The 23554-nt window shown below is 36.5% G+C and overlaps 1 protein-coding gene across 1 annotated transcript in view; it reads left to right on the forward strand.

Annotated features, from left to right (window-relative positions):
• The window catches only part of CACNA2D3 (calcium voltage-gated channel auxiliary subunit alpha2delta 3), a 594623-nt gene that overhangs the window by 314347 nt on the left and 256722 nt on the right, over window positions 1-23554 (forward strand). The window contains 4 exon segments of the mRNA XM_032208561.1: window positions 2515-2589; window positions 15684-15705; window positions 15708-15772; window positions 19016-19129. Of these exon segments, the coding sequence (XP_032064452.1) occupies window positions 2515-2589; window positions 15684-15705; window positions 15708-15772; window positions 19016-19129 (276 nt within the window).

Raw genomic sequence — 23554 nt, forward strand, 5'->3', positions numbered from 1 at the left:
CTTAAAAAAATAAAGAATGGTAACAGTACCATGAAAAATGTCACAGTGTTTCAAAGTGAAATTTTCATTTTCATTAAGGATAAGATATCAATTGACTTAAACTGTATTCAGATTTGGATTTTCATTTTGAATGAGATACAGTATATTTACAACTGGCTCATCTGAGTTCACAGACTACTCTTTAAACAATCTTGAAACAAAAATCAATTTAAAACGATTGGTGCAAGAAGAACAAAGTATCATTTCCTCTCAAACGCCGTCAGACTTGACTGAAAAAAGAATTTGAGAATTTTGTGCCTCTCAACATTCACTTGAATGTGCCCTGCTGGGAATCGTGGCTCTGATCTCTTAATTGAAGCTATAAAATATTTTAAACAGTATAAATATAGAACATTGTTTTCTAGAGTTACTTCAGGAATGAGGAGCATTTCTCAGTCTTCTGAGAACAAATGTCATCTTCATAGAGAATGCATGGAGGAGCATTATATATATTATATATATATTATATTATATTATTTATATTAGATTATAATATAATATTATATTATGGGAGAGGAATGAGCACAGGATCTATCAGAACTAAAATGTGTTCATTACACTGACCCGCCATAAGATATCCTTTTGAAACTAAGTCTTTTGAAATAAATTTTATGAAGTATAAGGACATATAAAAATAATGATTAGTATTCCGTAATGTTGACATAGAGAATTAGTTGGTTTAATGGTTAAATACCTTACCAAGGAATGGAATGGAATTCTTATTGGCCCAAGTGGATTGAACACACAAGGAATTTGTCTTTGGTGCATTTGCTCTCAGTGTACATAAAGGACAGAATAATAAGGTACAACACTTAATGATAGTCATAGAATACGAATAAGCAATCAGGAAACAATCAATATCAATATAAATCGTAAGGATACAAGCAACAAAGTTACAGTCCTGCAGTCATAAGTGGGAGGAAATGGATGATGGGAACGATGAGAAGACTAATAGTAATAGTAATGCAGCCTTAGTGAATGGTTTGACATTGGTGAGGGAATTATTTTAGCAGAGTGATGGCTTTCGGGAAAAACTGTTCTTGTGTCTAGTTGTCTTGGTATGCAATTGTGTGCAGAAAGAAGGAGATTGTATGTTTTAATCCTGCCTTTGAGCCAGTCACTCTCTTCAGCCCTAGGAAAAAGGCATTGACAACTTCTTTAAAAATATGTTGCCATCAACTCACCAAGAGTTAAGGCAGCCCAAAAATACTTTTAGGAAAATTTAGCTGGCCCTACATATTATAAGAGATCCAGGTGAACTGGATCTGTTTTTCCACTAAGAGATCTGCTTTCGGTGCAAAAGGAAATGTCATCTCCAGGGTCCTCTTTTATACATGGTTTGTGGTGTAACAGTGATTGGGCATGATTATTTTTATTATTTGACACCCTTTCCCTTGACCCTAACCCACCAATGGAGTAGGTTTTATGAGTGTAGGAGGAATTGGAAGAGGATTCGTGTAAGTACAGTCATTTGATGGTGATGGATTTCATCTTAGCAGCTTAACTACTACAGTACTGATTTTCAACTGTTCCTACTGCACTTCATGTTTCTGACTTATTTCAGTATTCAGTTCCCTTTCAAAATGTTTTTAAGCTGTACTGACAATACAGGGAGTCCTCAACTTTTGACCTCAATTGACCCCTAAATTTCTGTTGTTAGGGGAGACAGCTGTTAAGTGAATGTCTACGGAGATTCTCAGTCATCCAGGTCATGGTTGTCCAAAAGGTGCTTTTTTCAAGAGGCAACTGGACTTTCTGGTTTTATTTTGAAGACATTTCGCTTCTCATCTAAGAAGCTTCTTCAGAATGAAGAGCCGATGAAGCTTATTGGATGAAAAGTGAAAAGCCTTCAAAGAGAAACCAGAAAGTCCAGTTGTCTCTTGAAAAAGCAGCTTTGGAACAGCTGTTAAGTGAATTTTGCCCCATTTTACACCCTTAATTGCTCTAATTGTTAAGCATATCACTGTAGTTGTTAAGTTAGTACACAGTTGTTAAGTGAATCTGGCTTCCCCATTGACTTTGCTTGTCAGAAAGTTGCCAAAGGTGATCCCGGAATACTGTAACTGTCATAAATATGAACCAGTTGCCAAGCGTCTGAATTTTGATCACATGACCAAGGGGATGTTACAACCGGTCAGTTTTTTCAATGTCGTTACACTGTCACTGTATGAACTGTTGTAAGTGAATGGCTATCTGTGGTACATTTAAAGCAGGGGTGTCAAAGTCACTTCAACACGATGGCATCACAGGACGTATTGCAACTTTTTTCCTCTTCCCTAAACCAAATGTGGGCATGGCCAGCACAGGACACATCTAGCCAGCAGGCTACTAGTTTGATAGCCCTGAGTTAAAGTATGTGAATAACAATGAATTCAGTAATAGATTCTTAAGAGGTTTTTTTTTCATGTTTCCTCTCCTTATCTCAAATTATATTTTTCAGATGTTTATGTTAAATGTCTCTTCTGTTCTCTGCAGTATAATGAAGAACTCCACTACGTAGAACCATGCTTGAATGGAACTTTAGTACAAGCAGACAGAGCTAATAAAGAGGTAAGAGAAAATGATAATTATTTAAAGCAGCAAATATTTTGCATATGAGGCATATTGCTGGATTTCATTTGAAGTAATTAAGGCATATAAATTTAACTGAATTGTTCCATCCGCTCATTCAAAAAATGGTTATCTGGTGAGTTGTCACTGGTTTGTTTGACTCAAGTCTGGAAACAAGATTTAAAAGGCAACTTTGAGAAGCCATAAAAATTCTTCTCCGGGTCTGATTAAAATCCAAACTGTACAAATGTTCCCAGTTTCCCTGTGAAAACCGCCCCAGTAAGCATTAAAATGGTAAAAAATAAAATGACCAGCCATTCATCTCCCAGTGATTCTCTTTGATCCTGAATTTCTGATCTTTTTCCATTTTATTTTGGGAAATATGTCATTTTCTTCAACTCCTAACAAAGCAGTATAAATGTCTAAAATGGTTTTGTTAAAGATTTGCCTTTATTCTAAAATAAGCTGTGCGACAATGCTTCCAACCTGATTTTTCATGGGAGATTTTTGGAAATTTATCTCTTCTTGATAATGAACTGCCCTAATTAGTCAGCTTGAGAAAAAACTCAGTATGTAGGCTAGAAATTTGCTGTAATGTGAATATTTGGGTAAAGCAATCATTTTTCTCTTCCCATAATCTATCTAACAAAACTTAAGTTTGCCATTATTGCCTTTATTTAGGAATTAATGATACTATTTACCAGGTTGGGCATAAGTATCTGTTCTGGCCCCTCCTCCGTTCAGTAACGAAAGCCGAGACAAGTGTAAAATGGAATGTCCTTTAATAACAAGACCAGACTCTCGGTGGCTGAAAGCCAAATAAACAAACAGATAAGGACCTAGGCAGCAATGCAAACAAACCTTGGCAACAAAGCAAACAAACTCTGGCAGCAATCCAGCCTCGTTTCTCTTTAGTCCAAGTGTTGACTTCTGCAAGAAGGCATGGCACAAGCAGTCTCATTTATAGTCTGGAGAGGAGCTTAATGACCATCAGCTGAGTGTAATTGCCTCCTGTAATTACGTAGTTGTTCTTGACGCCGAGTAGCCCTTCGATGGCGTGCATCCCGGAACAACTCACTGTTGGTTTCTGGATCACTCTCTCTTGTCTCCTCCCCACTGATCCAAGGCTCAGGCGCCACCTGGTGGCCAACCAATCTCTCTGCGCCCTGCTTGGAGTCGGAACCCTGTCCAGAGTCCTCCACATCCTCCAGGGCCGGTTCATAGGACCCCTCGCTGTCAGAGTCTGGTGACAGCTCCAACGGCTCCTGCTGGGCCACAACAAGTAGCTCAGCTTATTTATGAATTAGTTTGCTAGTAAGTAAGACAAATACAATTATCTTTTCAACAAGCTTTGAATTCTTACAAGGATGGGTAGTGGATTTTTTGGCCTAACGTAAAGTAAAAGTATTGGTGTCAGGTTTCCAAATAATACTGCCATAGCAAATAGTACTCCAAGGCAGGTAGGTGTCTCAAAGAATAAGGTAAAGGTAAAAGGTTCCCCTCGCACATATGTGCTAGTCGTTCCCGACTCATCTCTGTTTCATAGCCGAAGACATCTCCATGATCATGTGGCCGGCATGACTAATGCCAAAGGTGCACAGAACGCTGTTACCTTCCCACCAAAAGTGGTTCCTATTTTTCTACTTGCATTTTTACATGCTTTAAAACTGCTAGGTTGGCAGAACCTGGGACAAGTAATGGGAGGTCACTCCATTACATGGCCCTAGGGATTCGAACCATTAAACTGCCAACTTTTCTGATCGACAAGCTCATCATCCTAGCCACTGAGCCACGGCATAACTCCTCAAAGAATAGACCCTGATTATGCCTGATTCCCTCCACTCCTCCTCCAGGGTTGAAAAATTTCAGACTATCCTTACCTTGAATTGTTTTTTTCTGCAACCTACTAACATTGCTACAGCTTTGAAAATTAAAGGCTGGCAGTCACGTCTTCTGGTCGGCCATTAATCAGCCAACCTCCTTTGCACTCGATCTGAGGGAGCCTCTCGCTTCGTGGGGGATCGCCTTTCTCCCTCCGCTGCTCCGATGCTTCCCTCTCCACTGGTCCTCGCACCTCGAAAAGACCTTGCCTGCTACAGCCACGCTCGTGCAAAAGGCCGGGCGAACCGAGCAGAGGATTTGTCGGCAGCTCGCACCAGCGTGATGCCAAACCGGAAGTCTCCGCGAGATGAGCTATGGGAGATGAAAATATGTAAAGAGCTTTATCTATTTTTGTATCTTGTATTTTGTAAATCTTGCCTTTTTTTATATAACTTTCAAATAAGGAAAAAAAAAAGAGAACCAGGTCACCCCCTGAAGAGGAGAATATGTAAACACAACAACGGATAGAGTGGATGGAGGGAGGAGTAGAAGGAAAGATAGGAAGGAGAGGAGAAAGGAGAGGAATAGGAGAAAGGGAAAGGCAGAGGAAGAATGGGAGGGAATCTAAGAGTAGGAAAGAGGGGAGGAATGGGAAGAAGAGGGGAAGGGTAAAGGGGAGGAAGGGGAAGGAGAGAAGGGAAAGGAGAGGAGGAAGGAAGGAAGGAGAGAAGAAATAGATAAAGGGGGTAGGAAGGAGGGAGGGAAGGAGGGAGGGAAGAAGGAGGGAAGGAAGGAGAGAAGGAGAGAAGAAAGGAGGGAAGGAAGGAGAGAAGGAGAGAAGAAAGGAGGGAAGGAAGGAGGGAATGTAGGAGAGAAGGAAGGTGGGAAGGAAGGAGGAAAGGAAGGGGGAAAGGAAGGAGAGAAGGAGAAAAGGAAGGAGGGAAGGAAGGAGGGAAGGGAGAAGGAGGGAAGGGGAAGGAGGGAGGGAAGGAAGGGGTAGGAGAGAAGAAACGAGGGAAGGAAAGAGGGAGGGAGCGAAGAAGAAGTAGGACTGTTGTAAGATAAGATGGATCTATGGGATGTTAAAAAGCAATCTTCAAGTATATTGTCAACAGTAGGAAAATTGTTATAAATACATATTATTAATAATCATATAATTGTGAATGTATATATGAAATTGATAAAATAAAAAAATAAAAAAGAAGAAAAATCTAGCATTTTGTGGATTTAGGGAGAATGCTGATTCATGGATATAAACCAGTGTTTTCAACTATCCTTGAAATGTTACAAAATAGCTGAATAATTGAGTATCAAAATTTTGTGCTGGGTTTTTAATGGGTTGGTTGCTTGCCTCTTTCAATAAGCCTGAACATTCTGATGAAGTTGTCATGGAATTCATAGGTCAGTGGAATGGACTATAAAATGTCTGTCTCCTGGAAGCATAGAAGCACATAAAAAATCTGTGATAGACGAATGCTGCTTAAAGTGTCATTTCCAGAAGGAAGCTATAATGTAGTTTGTGGATGTCAGTTGATTCACACTATCCTTACCTTTGAATTATTTTATCCTAATATCCTTTATAAAATTTTACCAATTTGCAAATGTTCTTGTTAATCAATTTGCTGTATATTTCCAGAAATAGCTTTGCCCTATGCTCATTGCTGTCTGCCAGAAGATAATTGCTTTCAGTATCAGAATATAAGCAAAGTAAAGGGTGGTGCAAGCAATCAGATACACATGAACTGGTCTGGAATATTTGGCAGAAACAGAACATTTCAGCCAATGCCTTTGCAGCTGCAGCTAATAAGAGTGAAGAATGGGTTTAAGGCCTTTACTGAGCTAAGTAACTGTGTACTAAAGTGGGGCGAAATGAACATGTTGAGATTTATACAAATGTTCAAACAAACTGATTCCTTCCTTTATACATGGAAAGTCCTAAAGATTTAGGATATCTAAATATAGGATTGCTTAAAAAGGAGCAAGATCTTGATAGTATAAGTAGGTTTTTGTGCTTGAAAAACTGGGTGGTTGGTTTTTGGGTTTTTGTATGCCAAGAATGTTGCACTGCAAAAGGGTTAAACAGAAGTGGAGTGCCAATTCTTTTCTTGGTGATTGAAACAATGAACACTGTTTAATCCATTACTCTTCTATAGTCCACAAGAGTCATTAACTTCTTTTCTTTAGATGATCCTTTATTGCTATTGTAGAGATTTTGATGCAGTGTTTGAAAACTTCCAAAGCAATGTTATGCAAAGAGCTTTCTACTATATATTTCTTTCTGAAATGACCACCCCTGTGGCAGGTCTGGGCTATAAACTGATCCCTAATTAAAATACCGTATTTTTTGGAGTATAAGACACACTGGAATATAAGATGCAGCAAGGCTTTGAAGAGGCAAATTTTTTAAAAACAGGTTTTCAACTCTGTAAACCTCCCAAAAATGGCCCATTTTTGTGAAAAAAGACTGGCTTTTTTTTTCCAAAAAAGGACATGAATAGCCCTTAGGAGGCTTGTAGGGTGTTCCTGGGGTGGGGTGGGGGAAGAATGAACAAAAAATGGCCCATTTTTGCAAAAACAGGCACATTTTTGTCAAAAAAAGAGTGGTTAGGAAGCTTATAGAGTGCTCCTGGGTGCTGGGGGGGGGGCAAAATCGAGCAAAAAACAGCCCATTTTTTGCTCATTTCTGCTCTCCTCAGCCCCCAGGAGCTCTCTGAAAGCCTCCTACAAGCTATACACGATCATTTTGGTGAAGGAGATTTCAGGAAGCAAAAAATTATGTATTCAGTGTATAAGATGCACCCAGATTTCAGCCTCTTTTTGAGGAAAAAGGTGTGTCTTATACTCCAAAAAATACGGTAACATTTTTTTTTTTACAGAACTTTGTCATTTTACACTTATTTCTAGTGTGTAAGAAGAATGTGAACCAGACACTTTAGGTGCATTAACTGTTAAATAGGCTGGGGAACCATTACTATGAAGCAGGTAAATAGTTTTATCCAGATGTTGGTTGCTCCTGGATTGGGCCGGATTGGGAGAACCAGTAGTGGCCACGGCAGGAGGCTCCACGCATCAACCTGGACACTTCTGTGCATGCGTAGAAGCGTCGTGCGCACATTAGTGAACCGTAGTTTGAAAATGGAAGCCCACCACTGCTTTTATTCAGATGGCCCCTCTGGCCCAGTGTTGTCTATTCTGACTGTGGTTTACTAAATTCTTAAATAGAGGCTTTACTTATTTATCTCTCTAACTGCAAAGCAACTGAACATATGGCCTTCTGCATATAAACACTGAACTATGTTTCCCTGCTTTTCCACATTATGGGCAAAGAAGTCATTGTTAGTCTGTTACATCTTTGGCTTGTGATATAGCTAGAGCTAATTGTGGCAAGATCTCGTTGAAAGATTTAAGTGATGTAATTAATATTCCAATTGTATATATGGGAGAGAGAAGCCATTACTTATATTAACCACATTGGATGTTAAGTTATATACTAGGGTTTTTTTTGTCCTGAATAGATTAAAAATAGACACCACATATTAATCAATGTTCAATAAAACAATATAATTATAAAACAATGTAATCAGTAGATTTGAATAATATAGTGTAGATAGATAGTATAATGGATGTATTTCTTTTCTGATACCATAAGAAAATAAAGAATATTTGTAGCTCAGGGTTGAAATGAGGGGTTCTTGGTACTCTCTAGGCTGCTTGTTTTCTTGCAGACATTTCATTACCCAAATCAGGTAATATCAGTACACATTGATGTTACCTAGTTTGGGTAATGAAACATCTGCAAGAAAACAACCAAGATCAGAGAGCATCAAGGACCCCCACCATAAGAACAACCAACCCAAAAATACTTGTAGCCAGTTTGGTCTAGTGGTTAAGAAGGTGTTAAGATAGGGAAAGCACCACCCCTCCTGTGTTCCTCTGAGAAGTTTTTATAGATGAACATCTACAAAACCTGCATGGTGTTTCATTCTAATTGGAAGATACCTTCTGTTTTAACTTGATATCAAATTTTTGGCATTGTGATTTTTAAGAAAGTTTTCATTATTGAATTGATACAACCTGCTTAGAGTGTTGATAATTTGTCAGTTTGCAAGTTCTGTCCAATAAATGTACATGTAAATAAGTAGATTCTCATGAAAATATATCAGTTTAGGGAAAGCCAGTTCTCTCATTCTGGAGTTGAGCAGAAATGTAATGAAGAAACATGAAGTTGTTTTTCATTGTTAGAGCAGACACTGCAATCTAAAGGTAAGCAGAGACCTGTATTACAGACTTCAGAATATATTCTATAGGAAAAGCATCTAATTGAACTGTTGAAAGTCACTGAAATAGGTGCTTCATAACATGCACGAAAGTAAGACAACCACACATGCATTCACATGTTGAGACAATTGGGAGCAGTTTCCAAAACAGCTTTGTGGGGGAAAATGCAACTTGTCATTGTTTAAAAACAGGTGTATTATATGCTGTGGGTTGTATGATCCAATGGTATAGAAGTATATCAAGAATATTCAGGATACCAGATTATAGGTTATATCAAATTACATTGCTCATCAGGTGCAGGGTTTTTATGCATCTTTGTTGTGCTTTTCCTGAGTTCCATGTAATACAAATTTAAACTGTATTCATTTTAGCAGCAAGTACTGTCAGTTTATTGGCAGTAGGCAGTTTTGCAAAGAAATCTTTTAAGTAAATCTGAATCAAATGAACTGTTGTAATGAAATGAGCTAAGTGGCAAGTTTAGTGTCAGATATGACAGGGAAAAGTTTAAAGTATTTGATATGTTTACATGAACAGCTTGTATGTGTACAAATTTAGAAAATAAGCAGGCCACCTAGACTCACAATGTTTTATTAATATATTTTGTTTCTTTTGTGGTTTGAAAATACTATTTTTTTAAAAAAAAAAATCTGCATCTTATTTTGTATCAGAGGAATTTTCAATTGAGGTTAAATACTATAATTTCATACATTTCTTTTATTTTCATTCATTATGCCTGTGTCTTAGTCCCATTCAAGGTGCGGCACACAATAATAATAATAATAAAATTGGTATTTTTTTTCGGTAGGGTGGGATGCTCACATCTTTCTCCTGTTCAATTGTAATTCAAACTATCTTTAGAAACAAATGTCTTCTTCTCATTATTCTTATAGACCAGTACTAGTCTGGTTTATGGTTTTGTTATTAAACTAGTCTTGCCTTTCAGTATGCCAATTTGTAAAACATTCCTTTCCCCCCTTTCAAAGTGGGAAATAGAGCAGACAGTGTTTATCATTGTCTGTGCTATTTCAGCAAAATTACAAACATGTGCAACAGCCTAGGTTAATACAAGTTTACTCAGGCCAAGAAGTTTTCATGTTTGAGAAACTCCATATTACATGTTTTACCTCTTAGGAATTATAGGACTATATGATTTAATACAACTCTACATTTAAGGCAACAGTACCCCAATTTGCATTTTATACATTAAACCACTTGCAGATACACACTTATAAATATTTCCAGATGAAATTAAGAAGCCAGCATACCTAAATGATGGGTTCTATAATGGAATCAGAAGCTTACCTGTGTCTTATGTTTTAATCCTTGGAACAATGAAACCTCAGCTTGTGTTTGGTTGAATGTGGTTACAATTCTCCATGAAGCCTGCCATATAGCTCAAATATCTGGATTGCATCTTCTTTCTGAGATGGATGAGTTGCTCATTTTTGACAAGATCATGATGCTAGACCTATGCCAGAAATTACTTCTACTTTTCTAAGGCAGCCTCACTCCATTTGCTTTTTCCCAAATTGCTTTCATATTTAAATGATATTCTTTTGAATGAGATGCAGAATGCTACTATACATACCCTAGTTACAAAGTAGCCCAGCTTTTTTGTATTGCTCTTTCTCCAGTGTTCTGCAGCCTTCCTGACTTCTCATTGCTCAGTGACATCACTAGGAGGCATTTCTAGCAACTTTTTATGATGAAACTTAAAAAATAGCAGCATTAGTGATCACTTCCTTTTTTAAAAATAGGTTTTGTTTTGTACAGTGTTCTGGCTTGATTATTCCTCTATCCAAAGTACTTACGAGATTATGGTTAGAAAAATGTAGCCTGAATTTCCAAGATTATTCCTTCCTTCTAGCGTTCATTGCTTAATGAAGTATTTGTTGAAATGGATAGTTTGAATTGTGAAAGTTGAAATTTGGAGATCAGCTTTGGAGATCAATGCCACCAAAGTCCCGAACAAAGATTTTCCAGTGTTGTCTTAATCTTTGGGTCCAATAAAATAATCATCACTTGTACCTTATTCTTATGAACATCTCATTTTACTAATCACGCATCAGGATATAATTGCCCCAGTTGCCCATTTCATTTGCATAATGTTAACATTATGCTATATGTAGATCCTAGACATTTGAGGACTTTGTGATTATAAATGAAGTTGAAGCATGCACATGAAAATTAGTTACAGAAAGTTGCATTGCTTTCCCAGGATTCAGATTCATGAAATCCAACCCAGTTCTGGTTCCTTTTGTTCTTTGTTATAATTGAGTACAAAACTGTGGCTGAAATAGCGCTCATATTTTCAGAGATCCTTCCTTTAGCAATCTGGCAAGACATGCTTCTTGTCTGCACTGCAATTTCAGAAAGGTAACGCTTATCATCTGTATCTGTAAACTGCTCTTGTGACCATAACACTAAACTGAGATAATTATTCTGGATTATATTGATTTACTGTGAAGAGCACAATAACAAAAGCAGTTAAACTAAACAGAAATTGAAAGCACATTGAGCCACCCAATGTATGTATACCAGTTAGCTTGTCCTGGTCTATGTTTCTTCTCATGTTTGCAGACAATAGACTCTGATATGAATAATGCAGTAGGTTTTTTTTTTAAAAAAAAAAATCCTGGTTATGTGAGTTAACACTCAAGGTAAGGACTAAGAGACACAACATTGGATTAGAAGGGGTATGTACTTTTTATCCAATCCAATCTAAGATTGTCTCAAAGTACGGAATACTTCGTGGGAATTCTTTATAACCCCAAATGGGGGAAAGGGGAGGGACTTTGCATTGAGTTATGTCCAAGGTAGGAATGAAACAGAAAGTTTCAACCTTCACAGGATTATCTTTCACAGAATCACATAGGCAGTAGGCTGTTATCCAAGTGAGAGACAATGAAGAAGCAGAGTTTGTTTTAGAAAAAAATATTTCCATTTATAGAACAAGGAAGTTATATTTTCATATCCTTACTGCTTTATTTTCTTAAAGGCATAGGAAAGGCATATGAGTTCTGTTTCCTAAGATGATAATGCTTTCAAGGTGAAACTTGGAGTGACCCAAATAATTGACAATAATAGTCACTCCATAATTATGTTTTAAATATCCAATATTTGATTATGGGTCATCAAGCTGGTATCAACTCTTAGAAACCACATAGACAGATTTTCTCAGAATAATCTAGTTCTTCAGATCTTCCAATAGTGTAAATATAGTGGTGCCACTATATTTATCCACCTTGCTACTGGCTATATTTTCCCCCTCTCTTTGCCTCTTCCTCTTTACACACACCACACACACACACACACACATACCTGGATGCAATTAAAAATAGTAAAAACCCTAAGTTGGGCTTTCATCAACATACTTTTGCAACATAATCGCCTAGCAGCATCTGCTTAATAGGAGACTTGAAGACCTGAAATCAGTAAACCTGATTTCTTCGCATATGAAGAAATATGTTCCAGTATATTAATATTTGGCATGATGTTAATGTTGCATTTATACACATTACGGAAACATTATTTTCCCCAAACATGGTTTTTAAGTCCCAAGTGTTGTTTATGTAGGAAAAGCAGCTTTATTGTTTGATTTCTTCCCTGCCAGTAAAATGGCTATGCCTGTAGCTGTATGCAGAGACAGCTGAGAACAGTTCCGCAAACTGCTGCTTAGATTTTGCCAGTAACACATGCTTGAACTGTTTAAAAGAGGTCCTTTGAGTTGTTGTGAAGTTCCTTTTTTGTATGCTTTGTGTAAATCTCCTATTAATATAAATTTTTGTGTGGACCTTATGCTCCATTTGTCAATCCTTAAAATTCCTCCCCAAGCCTCATGGACTCACTCCTAATGTGAGGGCTTTTATTTTATTTTTACAAAAAATTGTCATGAAAAGCTTAGACAACGTATTAATTAAAGAGGCTAGACAGAGTCTTATCTGCAACAAGAACAGGGTATTTGTTTCCACAGCTGTACAGCTACATTCAGAGCCATCTATTTAATTTATTGGTTTCGTTAGGTTTGTGTCCCATTTCTTTTTGAAGTCAAGGTAGCTTTCTCTAAATTTTCCTCACAGCAAAATGTCCATGAAGTAGGCTGGAATGTGGAGTGATGCAGTAAGCTTCTAGGCTAAATGTGTACTAGAATACGAGTCTCTTTGGTTTTAGTTATAACCACTGTAGTCTTCTACTCATATATCTGGTTTACTTTGGCCATGTCATGTGTAAAAAATTCATTGGAGAAGGCAATGTTGCTAGAATGTTTAGGGGAACAAGAAGAAGGAGCAACCAAAGAACATGCTGGCTTGATAGCATCAAATCTGAATCAAGTTAAACTTCCAAATGATTTAAGCTGTGCTTGACGCAGGTAGCATGCAGAGAACTTGCCTATTAAGTCACCAAGAGTCAGACACAAATAAATGGGTTAACACAACAACAACTAAACCACCAGATTTGACCATATAATGATATAAAAACAACCATTTGGATCAATCAGTTCAGAATTAAGATTGAGATAATTGGATTCCCTTGTTTTATTTCAATTCTGTTAGGGCAATTCACAAATGCATGCCATATCTGATGAGTACCAAAAGTCTATTGATAAGGAAATTCATCTTAATCTGAGTATGCATCCCTTCTCAAATTTCATATTCTATATGCTTCAGATTGAAAAACAAAATATCATTAACATTTTCCAAATGATGAAATATGAATATTTTCATTGATTAGTTTGAGCAAAATGGCAGACCAACAGCACTCAAAGTGTAGTCCTCAATGGAACTGCATCTACATGGAGGGAAGTATGCAGTGGAGTACCCCAAGGCTCTGTTTTAGGCCCAAGATTCTTCAAAATCTTCAGCAATGATCAGATGAAGAAATAAATGGGGAACTCATCAAATTTGCAGATGACACTAAGCTGAGGAATAGTCAACACTCCAGAAGATCAGGCTTAAGCTACAGAAGGATCTTGACAGAATTGAATATTGGGTGCTATATAACAAAATGAAATTCAATGGTGAAACAACTAAAGTTCTACATTTAGGCAAAAAAACCAAAGTGTACAGGTACAGTATATGTGGTACCTTGCTCAATAGTAGTAACTGTGAAAAGGATCTTGGAGTCCTAGGGACAACCATTTAAATATGAGCCAGCAGTGTGCAGCAGCTGCAAAAAAAGCTGACACACTTCTAGGCTACATAAACAGAGGAGAGAATCAAGATCATGTGAAGTGTTAATACCACTTTATAATGGCCTTGGTAAGGCCACACTTGGAATACTGCATTCAGTTTTGGTCACCACGTTGTAGAAAAGATGTGGAGATTCTAGAAAGAGTGCAGAGAAGAGCAACAAAGATGATTAGGGGACTGGAGACTAAAACATATGAAAAACAGGAAATGCAGGAACTGAGTATGCCTAGTTTTAATGAAAAGAAGGACTAGGGGAGACATGATAGCAGGTTTCTAATATCTCAGGAGCTGCCACAAAGAAGAGGGAGTCAAACTATTCTCCAAACACCTGAGTGCAGAACAAGAAGGATTGGGTGAAAACTAATCAAGAAGAGAAGCAACTTAGAACTAAGGAGAAATTTACTGATATAACAATTAATCAGTGGAACAACTTGCCTCCAGAAATTGTGAATGCTCCAATACTGGAAGTTTTAAGAAGATATGGATAACCATTTCTGAAGTGGATAGGGTTTCCTGCCTAAGCAGGGGGTTGGACTAGAAGACCTCCAGATCCCTTCCAACTTCTATTCTATTCTATTCTATTCTAAATATAAAATCAATTTCATGACATCTGACTCCATTATAGCTTAAATGTTTATAGAGCATGAACAAAACTTTGAATGTTTGAAATACTGAGATGAACAAACCAAATTTACTGGGTCAACATGGACATTAAATTACACTAATTTTTTTGGAAAATCACCTCAGTTTGTGGGAGTAACATATGTTTCAAAATGGCCTTAAGCCATTCCCTCCCTCTAAACATATGAACATTTTATCATTCACTGAACTGTATGAATCCATTATTTTAGTACAGAAAAATGTTATTTATAGCAAATTTACAAAAACAATATTAGGCATAGCAGCATATAATTTCTTCTTATATTTCATAATCTATTTTCCCTTGTTAAATCTAAACAATACATATTTTGTATTTGGAGAAGAAAGAAACAATTTGTATTATTTATTTAAAAGATGATGTGGTAGACAACATTGGTGGGGAATGGATTTGTTCCTGAGATGTTTCTTGTTGATAGCAAATTTAAGAAGGAGGTTTATATTAATCTACAATAAAATCAGTAATGAAACTGTGGTCAATAAAAAAAAAACTATCATGTACTTATGGATGGTGGTGGACTGATAGACAGTGTTTGGCTGGAACTGAACATTCAAAATACTTCCTGGGCCACTGAAATTGTAGAATTTGCTTTCTTTCATTACATTTAAAGATAAATGAATGGAAAGAATTTCTGAAACTGAGCAAACTGATCACTGTTTGAGTGATATAGAATGGATAAAGAGTTATCATAACATGAATAAGCCTTTCTAAATACTTATTTTCTTCCAACATTTGTGGGATTTTGGTTCAGTGTAAGGGGCAGTTATCCCTAGTAAGACTATAAAATCAAATTACTCAGCTTGAGAGTTTTTCTGTTTTCGTACAAAACTTAGCATGTTTTGGATTCTTTTCATCTGGAGATCAAGTCATCACCTCTTCTTTTCTTGGATGTGTTCATTTGAATTCTTACCCTATGCAGGGGTTTGAAAGTAAGATCAGAGTAGCTAAATCTATTGTAAAGATATATATACTCCAAAGGTGTAACGTTTCTTCCAAAAACTGGACAAGAAAGACTCTTTAAAGTAATTTTAAAAATGAGTTTGTTTCTTTACAAATGTGAAAAGCTCCCTTGACTTTAATAAATAGATTGTTTTAAAATGAACTCTCCCCCCACAAATTGCTTGAAAACCTTTCTGTTTCTTCTGCAGCACTTCAGGGAACACCTTGACAAACTTTTGCCAAAGGGATCGGAATGCTGGACATTGCCTTAGTTGAAGCTTTCAATATGCTCAGTGATGTAAGTTCATCAATTTTACCTCTTTTTTTTGTTCTTGATTTCATTAACTGGAGACACAATTTATTGATATTTCTCTTCCATTTTAGAATTTGTATTAGTTATGCAATTGTTTACATGGACAATGTAGCTTTTTTTTTTTTACTGAAGGTAGCTATTGCAACATGCAAATTCTGAAAATTGTTGTTATGAATGATAGGTCAGAACTCATATGATCATCTGTTGGTCTCACTTATTAGACTGTTTCTAAATTAGAATAACTAAGCCTCACATATTTTCACAAGCAAACACTGTCTTTATGATTCTCCAAATGTATTTGTATTGTATTCATAACTAAGTCTAAATTCTTCCCAACCATTATTTATGCATATATATATTATATATATATATATATATATTATATATATATATGTATATATATATAATATATACTATTATATATATATATATATATATATATATATATAGGTCTCTAGTTGTTCGGGTTTCTCCGCGTAGAATTGGAGAGGTCTTGGCGACGTTTCGACCGAATCACATTCGTCATCTTCAGGCTGCTGCTGACTACTTCAGGTTGGGTGTTTCCAGGAGTAGTGTGGGATCTTGGCTGGCTGTTTGTTCCTTATAACTGCTGGTCGTGGGATTAAGCAGTTATAAGGAACAAACAGCAGCCAAGATCCCACACTACCTCCTGGAAACACCAAACCTGAAGTAGTCAGCAGCGCCTGAAGATGACGAATGTGACTTCGTCGAAACGTCGCCAAGACATCTCCAATTCTACGCGGGAGAAAACCCGAACAACTAGAGACCTACATACTAACACCCGCGAAAACCTCAGAAACATATATATAATATACTATATATATATATATATAGATAGATAGATAGATAGATAGATAGATAGATAGATAGATAGATAGATAGATAGATATAGATATAGATATAGATTAGATATAGATATAGATAGATATAGATATAGATATAGATATATATAGTCCTTAACCAATAATTAACATTCTGTGACATTTTGAACAGAATCATAAACAAATGCTGCAACTGGTCAGGATGAGCTGAATTTTCCTGCTAAATAATGAATCACTGAGTTAATTGTAGTTCATCATAAGGTCCTTATATTGTTATTACTCTGGAAAAGATGTTAATCATTTCTGTTATTCAATAAAAATGTTTAAGTACACATGAGAAGACTTTACCCATCCAAGCTAATATGATTTACAGTAAAATAAATAGATGAAAAGACCGAGTTCAAAACTATTTTAATATCAGTTTATTTTTTAATCTATAGTTCTTACTTTAGTTTTAAAATAAAGAGTGAGTCATCGATGAAAATAGATTTTCTAATTTATTCATCATATAAATTCTCAGTGTTTCGATGCTTTACGTTGCCACAGTGAGAATAAAATTTATATGTGCCAGAGTGCTCACATATACTGTTACTTGTGTCTGTTACAGTCTACATATCCCTCCTTCCTTAAACTACCATGCACAAATTCATCAACAGAAAGTATTAATCAAGTATTATTATCTTAAACTACAAGCACCAATTATCAACAGCAGAACAACAGCAGTTGCAATTCTGTATTTCTCTGAGCAGAAAATATCACCTGTTCACCTGCCCAAATATATATGCATGCATGTTTGTGGCAAGAATAAAGATGATGGGAACAATTCTAAAAATAGCCGCTACTAAATGGAAATTTCAGATTGTGTGTGCCTATATAAACAGCTTTTTTATGAGTGCAGATGACAAGCTATTAAAATCCTAAATGAGCTACCAGACCAGCTTCAAAAGTTTGCACCACAAAGTGAAAGAGAATGCAGTATCTTTAAACCATTCCCCTTCATTCTGTTTGTCTCCTTTATTTTCTCTTATTTTCTCACCTTAACCTTTAGCAGGTAGAATCTGTTCAGTTACCTTTCTAACAAAAAAATCATTCATACACTATGAATGGAAACCACAGAAACCTCTCCTGTAAAAGAAAGAAAACTTATCCTGTAAAAGAAGAAAACCTGATCCTGTAACAAGAAAAAAAATAGCAAAGAAAAAGCCTCTCCCTCTGAACCAAGGTGCACTGAAAATTTTAGGAAGCACTATGTATGTACTATTGGGATGCGTGGCTAAGATGCTAAGATTGTCTATCAGAAAGTCGGCAGTTTGGCAGTTCAAATCCCTAGCTCTGCCTAACGGAGTGAGCTCCCATTACTTGTCCCAGCTTCTGCCAACCTAGCAGTTTGAAAGCATGTAAAAATGCAAGTAGAAAAATAGGTGGGAAGGTAACAGCATTCTGTGTGTCTTCGACATTTAGTCATGCGGCTACATGCCCATGGAGACATCTTCGGACAGCACTGGCTTTTCAGCTTTGAAATGGAGATGAGCACCGCCCCCTAGAGTCAAGAACTATGAGCACATATGTGCAAGGGAAACCTTTACCATAAATATGTATGTAATGTAAGCATGCAAGTATATATATATATATGATAAGGAGCTGATAGGAGGGAGACCTGTGGCTTGATGGCTAAGACGTTTGCCTAAGATGCAATACAGCACAGGTTCGATCCCAGTAAGGGTTGGTGGCTAGCTGATGAGAGCTAAATAGCTTGAAATAGATCTATACTAGTCTCCCTTATTTATTTATCAGCATAAATATAACATATATATATATATATATATATATATATATATATATATATATATATATATATATATATATATATATATATATATATATATATAATATATATATACACACACACACACACATACATACATACATACATACATACATACAAATAAAAATGCCGTAAGTCTATAAATAAGCAAACTACCTTGATTATGAAGAGATATGTAACATTGGTTTTATATTCCCTCTTCATTTTTGTTTCTGTCTCCCTCTCACTTGATCATTAAAAAAGTTTGATAATATTTTGACATATTTCAAGCAGTGTTGAGGTTCTTAAATATTTCTTGCCCTGGGGCTTGCAATTTCCACCGTTGACTTTTGATGGATAGATGCTTCTCTATAAAAAATATTCCATATGATATTGTATTGATTAAAGTATATCATACTCTAAATGTGGAATATGTTTTACTACTGTACTCCATCAAAATTAGAAATGAAATCTTAAAATATACTTTTTCTAGATGGAAATACTGAGGGAAGCACAGGTATCTTGTAGGCAAAGCCTAACTAGGTTTGTCAAACTCAAATAATATTTTATTTTGTTTCCTAGTTCAATCCACACAGGACAGGAAGTATCTGCAGTCAAGCCATAATGCTGATTACTGATGGTGCTGTGGACACATATGATGCAATATTTGAAAAATATAATTGGCCGGATAGGAAGGTAAATCTTACTATACATATCCATGAAATAACTGGATCAAATGTTGATCAAGATTTGCATTCTCACAGATATTTTGTAATGGATGGATCTATATTGTCAGCCATCACTTTATAATGAAGTTTTAAAAAGGGTGTTCTAATAATACTTTTATTATTCATGATTTTTTGCCAAACTGTTTAAAAGTGGAATGTTCATTTCCATACTGGATAAATTTGGTAAAGGATATGTTCTAGAAAACATATGAAGCATTCTGACCGTAGGATATTGAATGGACACAGTAGGACATAATACTTTCTGATTTTCAATAGATCAGTTGAAAAATAGAACAATTATTACCCTTCCCCAAAAGATAGAAAAATCTGCATCACAAAATAGTGTATACAGCTAAGATCAATTGGTTTAAATATGGCGATGGCCATTTAGATGACCTATAGCTGGTATAATTTCAATAGTCAAATAATTCATTTATTTATTACATTTGTATCCTGCCACAGGTCTCAAACTGCACTGAGATATAATATGTATCAATTTGCATGTAGAAATACTTGTAAATTATCAGGATAATATGGGAATATATGATGCAATAATCTATATGCATGATCATTTGGGGCCTACAGAAGTAGCTCTGGAAACTTTATGGCTCTGTTCTGCTGTTTCTTAATCTCTGAATTGAAATAGGCAGCTCTTCAAGTGGAGATTATACAGTATGCAAATTAAGCACAAGGGGATCCTAAAATTGAAGCATTTCTCTATACAATAACGGAGACCTTATCAATTAGGGAATTTAATTTAATTTCCTTCATGTATGATCTGGGATTGCTGGAAAAGATAGCTCGGTTTGGTTAAACTGAAATGAGTGTGCATGGGCTACTTTTCTATGATTGTATATCAACTCCCTTGTATGGTTAACTCCAGAAACAACTTTGCAATGAATTAATGAAAACACATTATGGGGGTAGTATGAAAGAAGTATCACTTTTCATTGCATGTATGCTGTGTGGTTAGGCAAGATAGACTGCCAGTTAATACCTATCTGGTTAATTTATGTTTGCATCAGTCTATTTTCAGATTTTGAGAAGTCTTATTAGTAAACACTTTGATAGAATTACCATTGTTCATATTTGTTTATAGGTGAATAAAAAATAACTTTTAAATATCTTAAATAGTCCCTTTACTACAGCTAATGGAAACAAATATTTAAAATTTTATGGAACTTTCATTTAGAGAAATTATGTGGTTGGAAGATAATTTCTTATATAATAATTGATCTGAGTATTGCAATAGGAGATTTGATAAAGGTTTGAATTATTAATTGTTAATAACTAGAAACTAAAATAGTACAGTCTGGCTATTATGTGTACATAGCATTTCTGATCATAATTATGTTGCTATTAAATAATAGAAATATTATTAATATTTAAAACAACCAGAGCAAAAAAAAAATAAGATCACACATACAAGTAAATGATTTGATTTGGATTACTAATTACTTTCTCTAAAAAGAGTCAAAGGATGATCATGTGCTATTTATGCATCATCTAGTTTGCTCTCCGTTATAGTTTCTGACTGCAAAGTTAGATCTGTAATATTTCTGGGCTTCATTGTGCTAGGAAGGGTATCAAACTCGCAGTGTCATGTGTTGTCATTGTGATGTATTATGCCTTTGCCCCCTCCTCGCTAAACCAAGGGTGGGCATGGCCAACGCGTGACACATCTGGCCCACGGGCCGTGAGTTTGATGTCCTTGTGCTATGCAGTGATTATGTTTGATTCAAAGAGGTACTTTTGAGTGCATGGAGTGCAACGCAACACTGGTTTGCATCTCACTAAACCAGTTTTGTAATAGCCTCTGTATAAAGAGTTTCTACGGTTACCTCAGAGCCTCTCCCAACCGAGCCGCAATGCCCGATCCCAACCAGTTAGGCCTCTTCGGCCCAGCCTTCCCCAGCCCCAGGCCGCCTACCAGCCAGTTCCAAATCCGCCGCCATCCTCGGCTGTGCCCCCTTCGCCCAGCCTACCTTGTCCTTTTGTTCCGCCTTCCCAGATAGGCCGCTCCTGTGACGTCACCTGGAGCTCCACTCCCTGCAGGGAGGAGCTCTTACAGGGACATCCTCACCAGTCGACGCCTGCAGTCCAACTAAGGCGTTCAGGGCGTATCCGCCGTCCCCCCGCCTACTTACGCGACTATGCCTGCGCCATTTCTGACGCATGCGCATCGCTGGGGGGAAGGAGTGTAATAGCCTCGTAAGTCCTCGGACTTATGAATGACAGCTTGGCAGCAGCCAGGCACCCTTAGCCAATCAGGCGTGCCTGCGGGTTGCCGGGCTGTCATACGCAAGGCTATTGGCTCGTCCGTCTGACAGCTCCATATAAAAAGCTGTCAGACGGAGGAGAGGTGCCGGTCTACCTACAGTTACTGTTCTTGCCTGTAATAAAGAGTTGTTACGGTTACCTCAGACGCCTCTGCTTTTCCTTCCGCCAATCTAACAGTTTCCTTGTTTTATCTTGATTTTCACAAATGGAAGCTGTACGTTCTCAAGAAATTAGATTTCTGACTACATGATTCCGAATGGGATCTGCAGCGTTACTCAACCCAAGTAGAGAGAACTCTTCAGATCACTCCTTTAACTGTCTTGGAATCTGCCAGAAGCTACCTGTATGCTTGAATATGACATGATTAGCTAAATATATTTGCTACATACTATATAAAGACATATAAATTAGCTAATTATTCTCTGAAACAGGAAGGGAAATAAACCTCTATAGTTTAAATTTTCACTTCTTCCTGGCTTTTCCAAGTTTAACAGATAACTTTGATTTGTATCTTTACTCTTGAACAAGTACAACATGATTGGTTATTGATATTACTTGGCATTTCTGCTCTAAAATAAGCCAGTGTTTCTCCCTCATTATCATGTATATTATGGAAACATACTTTATGCACATAAAAAGCAGCAGCAACACCACCCTCCCCCCTCCCAATATTTGATCTCAGACTGTGCACTGATAATATAATTTGGAACTGTGATTAGGAAAATAAGACATGACCTATTTTTATTTTCCTTAAAGTTAGGGATTTCTCCACATTGCCAGTGGCATAAACATAGTATGGTAGCTGTAGGACTTCAAACACAATCTGGATAATTAAACTGACACATTTCTTCACCTGGCACTGATGCTCTTGACAGTTAGTGGTTTTGTTATTAGCAACTCAATGAAAGCTGTGAAAAGAGAATTCCTGGCTATTTTCTGGTAGGGTATACAGTGAATTTATCACAATCCTTTTATAATTCAAATCGTATTATTTCTATTTATGCTTTCCTTTGTTTTTGATAACACAGCACTATTCAAAGTAAAGATTTGGTTAACATAGTTATATTTAAAATTCTATTAAAACTAAAAAAAATGTTTATGGGTCCCCTCACAATAATTAGAATAGTGCTTCACACCATATCATGAATGGGTTGTTCTGTTGCTAGCAGTCTATTCATATGTAAGCACTCATGTGAAAACAAGATCTATTGTACTTTTTTTTTTTGTACAATATTTGTACATTTTATTGTACAAGATCTATTGTGCCTTTACTCAGCTATGTTTTGCTATTCTATTTGTAATAACCGGTATGATTATAAACTTATTTAAAAAGCAATTTTAACTGAGTACTAAGCCCAATGAGCCCCAGGTTCAAGCCTACATTCAACCATGAAAAACTCATGGCTTCAGTATTATTTTCCCTATTGCCTTCTCTGCCTGAAAAAGTTACATTTCTTCTGGATAGCAGCTATTATTAAATTAATCAAAGGCACTTTGTCAAATCCATTTGACAATCTTTTATGATTAGCTTTTTGTCTTTGGGTCTTCTTCCTTAGAATGCTAATTCACTGAAGTATTGTTTTTTTCTTTGTGTACAATAATCCTGTGCTGAGATTCCATCATTCAGGAACTTACATACATTCAAACGTCTCCATCTTATTCTTTTCCATTTTTTAGGCCAACCACAACTCCAGCTACAACTTGCCACAGCCAACTCACCACTTTCAGCATAGTACCAACTTGCAACTTGCAGCAGGTGACCTCACCACAGCCAACTCGCTGCAAGACAACTCATTGCGGGGCAATTTAACAATTCTATTAATTTATTTAAAATAATAAACATTATTTTAATTTTTGCCATTCACACTTCATTCTGTCCCTCCTTTTGCATCCTTTCTTTAATGATTCTATTCTACCATTTCTTTGATATTAGTGTAACTCTTTTCTGCAGTGAGCTGTCCTGTGGCCATGGCAAGTTGTCATGCAGCGAGTTGGCCGTGGTGAGTTGGCTGTGGCAGATTGGTCATGGCAAGCTGGCTGAGGCAAATTGTCATAGACGTGTCTGCAATAGCCATTTCAACTTCTCTCCTTCCCTCATAACAGACATTCTCTC

This window comes from Thamnophis elegans, chromosome 2, assembly GCF_009769535.1.
Source record: "Thamnophis elegans isolate rThaEle1 chromosome 2, rThaEle1.pri, whole genome shotgun sequence".
NCBI lineage: Eukaryota > Metazoa > Chordata > Lepidosauria > Squamata > Colubridae > Thamnophis > Thamnophis elegans.